Source organism: Lampris incognitus, chromosome 18 (genome assembly GCF_029633865.1).
Source record: "Lampris incognitus isolate fLamInc1 chromosome 18, fLamInc1.hap2, whole genome shotgun sequence".
Taxonomy (NCBI): Eukaryota; Metazoa; Chordata; class Actinopteri; order Lampriformes; family Lampridae; genus Lampris; species Lampris incognitus.
The window spans coordinates 32,637,011-32,645,137 of record NC_079228.1 but is presented as its reverse complement, the minus strand read 5'-3'; the positions used below and the strand labels follow the sequence as shown (position 1 = coordinate 32,645,137).

At 45.2% G+C, this 8,127-nt stretch overlaps 1 protein-coding gene across 1 annotated transcript; it reads right to left on the bottom strand.

The window, feature by feature from the left end:
• Positions 1-1,221: 1,221 nt before the first annotated feature.
• On the bottom strand, positions 1,222-7,313 carry LOC130128422 (zinc finger protein 516-like). The gene is made up of 5 exons (XM_056298035.1): positions 6,882-7,313; positions 5,924-6,818; positions 2,988-4,331; positions 2,508-2,572; positions 1,222-1,272 (listed from the first exon to the last, which is right to left on the bottom strand). Exons 1-5 carry the CDS (start codon positions 7,311-7,313, stop codon positions 1,222-1,224), a joined length of 2,787 nt encoding a protein of 928 aa, XP_056154010.1.
• Between the last annotated feature and the right edge of the window lie 814 nt (positions 7,314-8,127).

Here is an 8,127-nt window from a genome sequence, read left to right as displayed (position 1 = left end):
GCTTCCCACCCACAGACACGGCCAATTGTGTCTGTAGGGACGCCCGACCAAGCCGGAGGTAACACGGGGATTCGAACCGGTGATCCCCATGTTGGTAGGCAATGGAATAGACCGCTACACCACCCGGTTAAGAAATATTTTGTAAGGTTTAGTACTTAGCATTGCCTTACAACAATTCTGGCTGTGGGACAGCAACATTTTTGCAACACTGGGACAGAAATTCAGGACTTTCAGAGTATCGGCTGCACGCTACATGGAAACGGGACTCGTCAAGTGACAACAGTTACAACCGACTGAAACCTTCCATTCTGATTTGCGGGGACCTAGAAATAACAAGCGGTCTGTAAAACAAAAAGCTTTTGTGAAGCTGGGATATGGGCGCAGAACTTTATTGGCCAAACCGGTTAAAGCATCACACACTGACATGTTTTAGTCTGTTTCATTCAAATGGTCTGGACGAAAGAACTGGTAGTGAGATCTGTACTCAAACTTGTATGTAAACGTCGGCCCAGAACGCCGATGCAAGACTACATATGCTGTATATTCTCTTCTGCCGTTACTAACATCTCATGTTGTGACGATCCTATCCCTAATCTAACCTACTCCAAACAGACATTTCACAGGCATATTAACTTCCCAGTAAGAAAACAAACAAACATCGGGAACGTGTTTTAATATACATACGTAAAAATAGAATGAAAACTTAAACCACACCTTAATAAACTGCTATTGGATTTTTTTTAAATTTTTTTTTTTTTAGTGGCATTCGGATGTATTATATGATTGGGTATGATGTTTTATAAAAAATATAAATGTGAAGGAGGGCTAGAAATAATTGGTTAACAACTCGACCTCCTGAGCTAAGCTAGGACTTGTGCCCTCTGCTGCCTAAAAAGCTCTATACCCTTGCCGGCTTCACATTCAACCCTCACCAAAACCAACATCTCATCACATTTTGCAGTCATAGCAAGCAATAAACAGTGTTTAGTGAGAATGTGAGCCTATCGCTCGCTTTCCATTGAATCAACAGCGGTAAAATTTTGTCAGGATTACAAACAAAACCCCCCTCGTCGCTTTGCATGTATTGTGCATTGTTGAGTGCCTCTGTCTCCTAGGATTTATGGCTGGTTCCTCTGCAGGACTGGAGGCGGCATTTTTTTTTCTTTTTCTTTTTTCAGCAGTGTCATGCATTTTTTTTGGAAGCACGCTAGGACCGTCTCCTCACGTTCCTTTTTGGAGAGACCCTGAGGATGGAGTGGAACTCCTGTTCACCTGCAGGAGACAGGGAGGAGGCACTCCGGTTAGATCCAATATGACTCGAGAGAGGTGTATGTGTGTTCTGTAAGGAGTAAACTGCATACTTGCAAATCCTTGAATGTTCAATGTCTGCAAGAAGTTTTGAGGTCAGTTAAAGCAGAACGGTAGGCAGAGAACACAGGAGCGCCCGAGGCGTGTTACAAATTTACAAATCACACACAAGTCCAACATTCAGCGAGCCCGGCCCTCGGTAATGTCCTCCCTTTTCGTACGAGTCTGTCAGCTGTTCTTGTGGTCTGTAAACAGCGGCCCAACACAGTCTAATTTGCCAGCTGCAGAGCCCAGCATGTTTCTTAGCCTGTAGCCATCTCTCCCACTGCCTACTCAAACACACAACTATAGAGAGAAAAACAGGGTACAGGTTTGCACCGTCGACCAGCTGGGCTACTCCCGAGTCTTCTCGAACCGTGTTTCAAATCCACACCGCCGTGGTGCGCAGCTTATCTGAAGATAAATTATGCATGCTAGTTTGTCGTGAATTGGAAGTTGTGCCGTTTGCAAACGCTGCAGCGAGAAAATTATGTATTATTCAACAAAACAGCATTCTATGATTTCGCTAAAGAAGCCCTGATGAGATTTAGGGCTAGAAATGATATTTGGGTCTTAAAAAAAACAATGACTACTGAAAATGTGAAGTGTGGTGGGTGGAGAACGGTAGCTGTATCAGCAAAGTTTTAAGGTCAGGAGAGAAAGTGAATCTTCTCAGTCAAAGCAAAGTTTGGCAATTTCTACAGCCATTCCCGCCCCCCCATAATTTTGTTCATTCTTGCCCACAAGTTTGTCATGTGGCATTTGCCAAACCTCTTCTCTGCAGAAAGCAAGCTCAACCATCTCCATTGTCTATGAGAGTTGCTGCACATTGTTACTCTGAGGGGAAGAGAACAGTTTGCAGGTGACATCAGGGAAGGCCTGATTGACAGTATGATGACACACCATATGGAGACGACAGGCGATTTCTACCCTGGGGGGGGGGGCAACCACGTTCATTGTTATCATTTGTTTGCCTCATCCCTGTCAGCCAATCTTCAGGAAAAGAGAGGCAAGGTTGTGCAAGTTGACAATACACACACACACAAATATAGCTGGTAAACATTTGCATACTTTGTGAGAGAGGTACTCCTGTGATTTTTTTTCTACTTTGAAATGAACCCCAGATCTGGATACGAGTGGCTTCTTTAAAGAAAACATACCTGTTTGGAAACTTCGGATGAGGAATGGACTTCATTTTCATATCTGCCATTGAACTGGAACATTGCTGGAAGAATGGGAGGAGAAAACATTGTTACACAGAGTCATTACATTCATAATGGAATTTGCATTTAAACATACATTGTAGTGGTTTGTAGTATTGTAGTTTGCATATTGTTATTAATGGGTCAGATAGATAAGGGAGGGCGTCTTGCCCTGATGTCATAACCAATCACAGTTCTTAACATGAGCCAAGTGTCCCGTCATTAAGCACTCTTGCCATATTGAACATAGGTGGTTGATTGGTGGCTCCTGTGTACATATTCAGCTTAAATGAATTCTGACTCAAATTTCCAATTTGGTGACTCTTATGTTGGATAATATTTCATTGATATCTGCATGTGTATTGCAAAGCAGCATTCAAGCAATTCTATAAGCACCCTCAAAGTGGAATAAAATATCAAAACCAATTTCCCCATCACCTTGAGGATCGAGCCGGGGATCCACAAATCCCCAGTGTTGGTAAAGAGCGGCCAGGTCATGGGGACCGTAGTTTTTCAAGAGGCTCAGTACATCGACGTCCATCGGCATCTCTCCTGTTGATTCACTCTTTCCCTGAGCAAAAATGAGCTGCTCTAAGTATGCCCTACCCCATGGCACGGCAGACCAGAGGTCATGACCCTTAGGACTTGCAGAAGTGTCACGTGTCTGGCTGATGGGTTGAGCTCTCTCTGGAGTTACCTGAGATGGAGTCCTGCCATGGTTGCGGGCCAACATGAAACCCAGGCCCTCTTGCGGGAGTAGGTGTCCCTCCATGGCAATTCTGTGGCCTTTATTTTTCGAGCTGCTTGCAGACAGGAAACCAGGGGCACTTCTGCTACGCACATTGCTACTTGAGGAGGTAACTTGTATATTGGTAACCCTACTGCCCCCCTCTGTCGTTGCATGGTTGTGTTCGCTGGGCTTCTTCTTTTGTGGTAGGAGTACCATCCTCTTACTAGACGGCGAGACATCGGTAGACTGTGACTCCTTCAGTGGAGGGGTAGACTTCAGTGGAGGGGTAGACTTCAGTGGAGGGGTAGACTTGTACTTGTTGGTAGGGTGTGTTCTGGGTGCTGAGCGCTTGCTGGTACCGCTGCTGCTGCTACTGCTGCTGCTGCTGCTGCTGCTGGACTTGAAATCGGGTGGGTGTGTGCGCTGAGTCCTGGGAGCGAGAAGAGCTGGGCAGTCCTTGCTCTCCAGGAAAGGCGGAGGCCCTGTGCGTCTCCACTGGGCCCCTCCTGTCTTTGATCCCTTGAAGCCGTTGGTGCAGGGTGCCCACTTAGGTGCCAGGGAGCTGCTGCCATCCACCTTGTGCGCAACCCGCTGGTGGATCCAAAGAACCTCTGGGTAGGTGGTGGTATGGGCACAAAACGGGCACTGGTGTCTTATTAAACCCTCTGTTTTTATCAGATCATAAGGAGTACCTTCTCCTTCACCCACGGCAGACACCGACAGATTGAGGAGGCTTGCCGAGTCAACAGTGGTGTCTTTGTGCTGTTTAAGTTCATCGTCCAAGGATTTCTCTGTTTTAATGCTCAACCCTACCCCCTCCTGGCCCGGTAGACACGTGAATGGATTCCAGCACGGCTGACTGAGCAGGGCGCTCCTGTTTCTGAGGTAGTCCATGTATCTTGAGGCTTTGGAACCGCTATGGCTGAGGTGGTCCAAACTGGTTTGGCTGAGAGGCCATGTTAAGTCCTGGTGCTGGCTGTGCGTGTGAGACCTGAGTGAGGAGGCGTCGACAGATTGGAAATCACAGTGCTCGCAGGAGTAGGTTTTCTTATCTGAGCAGAGCAGAAGAAGAAGTTTGAGAGATGAGCTGCAAAATTGCTTGCATATGTAACAAACATACAGAGCAAGTTTTTTAAGAACAAATGACAAAAGACCCTCTATTAGCAAAACCAATTGATTTGTGTTCTAGTGACTGTTAATTTATTTGCATGTGGCTAAGTATTTTTATGTTCTGTCTGCGGCTGTGTCACACACTTTTAGAATGACTGGTAGGGTTTTGTAATTTGATAGTGTTTATTCACTTTGGAGGGCTGAAACAAAAATTCCCCTTTTTATCGTGAGAGGGCCACACTTTTGTACCCTTTCTGTGCTTTTAAAATTAACAAACATCCCTTAACAAGCATTACATTATGTTTCTTCTAATGTAATAAAGACATACTCAGACATACTTTTGAGCTAAAGAAACATGCTGTATTTCTCTGGTGCTAATCTTGATTCATTAGTGCATCAAAAATTACAATTATCTGCTGTAACACTACCACTTGGTTCCACTTCCTTAGTCAACTGCGTTTCTATGGATAAGACACAGGTCTTAAATAAATTCAGCCCAAATTACTATCCAAAGACAAAGCAGCTATCTTGCTCAGCTACCTGCTTTTACAACAGAACAACATTCGTAGCAGTCACTTATCATTTTGTAGGAACTAACATCAGTTCATATTTTCCTACTTGTGGAGAAAAAGTGGAACTTATGTAGGTAGCAGACCTTACAGTAAAGCAAAGCCACTGGCTGCATCCTCGGTCTAGCAAGGTGATGCTCTGTGTTGTCATTGGGCATTAGTCTGGGTGTAGCATAGGTTACGCAACCAAACTGCAGAATTTGAACGGTGTCACGCTCTCATGACAATCCCATTAACTGTAAATGTCAGCAACATAAAATGTGCTTCCTAGACAGTTTGCACGAGTGAGGGTACATTCAAAAGCAAGAAAGCACTTGAAGTGAGTCAGTATTGCAAGCCTGAAGGGAAAGCATTTCATGGGGGTCTGTTGAAGTAACAAAACTGTTAACACTGGTAAGACTTTTGCCCGAAAAAGTTTCTTTATTTGCATTTAAACTCTTTATTTCTTTTTATTCAGTCATTCATGACACTATTTCTAAATTGAAATCAACATTGTCTGAACTATATCACATGTCCAAAATGTCTTTGAAAGAAGCTCTTGTGCAGTTTTAATGCTCAATTTGTAAGAGGCAAACTACAGTATGTAAATTTAGATGCAGTTCAATCTCAATTCCACAAGAGGTCTCCCTTTTCCACAATATTTTGTTAATTCAAGCTACTTCTGTTAAGCTCTGTTCATTTCAATTGTACTCTGTTTAATATGGAGTTGCTTTCTACGTATTTATCAGGGGGAGTGATATATCAATGTTCCCAATCATTTCCACTCAAACCCAGAGCTTTACATTTGTTAAAGGTGGTCTGTGTAAAAAAGAGGCCTGTGATTAGTAGATACAAAAAATCCGATCATAGCTAAAACATTTTCCCCGCTGACTCATACCCTAGGGTCTGGGAACTACACAACCCTCGGATTCCCTCCTCCAAAGCTAATTTATCATCTCTGGTTGTAAGCAGTGTGGCTATCTTACCTTCTCGGGCTTTGTTATTGATATTGCTGGTTTGCTTGGTGGAGTATCCAACTTCCTTAACCTTTTTCTGCAGAGCCCCATAAAATGCCTGCCCAAGCCCATTGAACAGCATATGGTCGCTCTGGAAATTGAGAATGCCACCTTTACCACCGTTAGCATGGGTCACGTTGTCTGATGTGTTGTCACCACCTTTCCTTTTCTTAGTGCTGGAACTAGAGGCGTCAACCTGCTTCCTCTTCTTCTCCTGTTTCAGGGGCACATACTCGCCCTTCTCCCTGTCATATGCCACCTCAGCATCTGCGAGCCTCTCCTCCCATCCCAGGCATTTCTCTGTGGCCTCTGCCAGTCGCCCCCTGGTGGCCAGCTGCCAGGCCTGGTAACTACAAATGGGGTCCAGCTCTGGAATTCGTCTGCCCTGGCTGCTGTCTTCGGACAGTTCCCGAGCATCCACACATGTGAGGTTCAGGCTTTCCAAAAATGTCCTCTTAGCAGAAGATGACTCCAAGTCCTGCAGGTCCTGTTGCGGCTGAGTCCGACCGACGGTCTGTCTATGAAGTTTTTCATGAGCTCGCAGGGTCTTGCGGTCCAAAAAGAAGTTCCCACACCCTGCACAGAGCTCATAGAGGCAGTCATCGTTTGTCAAAGATGCTGGGTCCTGAGGAACTCCGTTGATGGTGGCCGGCGGCCCACTGTTGTTGCCCCCCCGCAGCTGGGCCTTCGCCCGGTGGATGCGCATATGGCTCTGGAGGAACCATGCTTGGCGGAAACGACGTCCACAGATCCGACAGCCGTGGTCCTGTGAGCCCCTGTGCCTTTTCATGTGAGCTTTTAGGAGCAATGCCTGGGGGAAAACCTGGCTACACAAGCTGCAGGAAAAGGGTCCAACTTCAGCCCCCTCATCCACCTGCTCAGTAGCGTCCACCTTCTCGATGGGTGTCTTTTCTACACCAGCCTCTGCATCTTTGCCTTTCACCTTTCTCTTGGATGCTTTCTTCTTCATCATCCCATTGACGTTATGATTCTTGTCTGGAGCCTGGTCAGTGTTATCAGCAGGGCTGCCTGAGAGTGTCTTAGTGGTGTTCTTTTGCCCTTTCGTCCCATTGCCCTCTACAACACCTAGGCCGCTGTGGCTGAGCAGGCCCAGCTTATGGCTTCGAATGTGGGCTTTCAAACTGCCCTTCTGAGCTGTCCGGTGCTCACAGTACGGGCACTTGTATGGCTTCTCGCGGGTGTGCCTTCTCATGTGCTGGGACAAGGAGCTGAGAAGAGGAAAACTGCGGCCACACACCCCACACACGTGGCCGGGCGTCTCATCTTCTTCTGTTTCGGTCTTGACAGCGGTTGTGCTTTTTGGGGATACGGCCTCATCCTGGTTCTGCTCTTCATCCATCACTACTCCCAGAATGTCAAGAGTTCAAAAAGGCCCAAGTGTTTAAGAAACACTTAATTAATCAATGTATATGCCCAGAAGTCATTAAGTTCTCAGAAAGGGCTGAAAAATGGGGCAGTAAACAGTCACTGGTGCGGTGTCCATCCTGATTGTTGATGAGAAGTTGTTGCGTTGTGTTCGTACCCGCTCACCAGAAAAACCTGGAAAGTGAGACGAGAAAAAAAAATCATATAGGTGAAATTGATATGAATCGTTGAAATTCACAGAACGATAAGTAGAGTTTTCACTATTTGGGTCTAGGTTTATCCCCCAGAAGTAATCATTCCAGTGTAAAGAGGAAAGTGTTCATGGGTTGGTAACATAGGAAGCATTGGCTGTGCATATACAGTACAAGGCAGCTCACTTTTCACTACACTGTTGTAGTCTTTGCATACGAGTTTAAGTAAAAGCAACCACCATGCTGTTGTTGACCCTCACTGTTTATCAGTGGGGCGATTTAATAAATAAATACTCCCCTCTGTTTGAAAAACAGCTGTTGTGTAACACAGTGCTTTGGCAATTCTTTGTTTCTGTACATTTATAGCGGCTTATTTTAACATTTACTCTCACATAATAGCTATGTGAGACATATTTTCACATGGTTGTAGTCCAATATTGCCTGCGTACTGAGCAGGCAGATGATGATATGCAATTTTTTCATTGTTTTTTTAAATCAAAATGTGTCCACAATAGAGAGAAACACCCTGCTTCAATAATCTGTACTACACAGAATATGAAATGGCTATTGGCACTGGATGAGTAACAATTGTCTGTG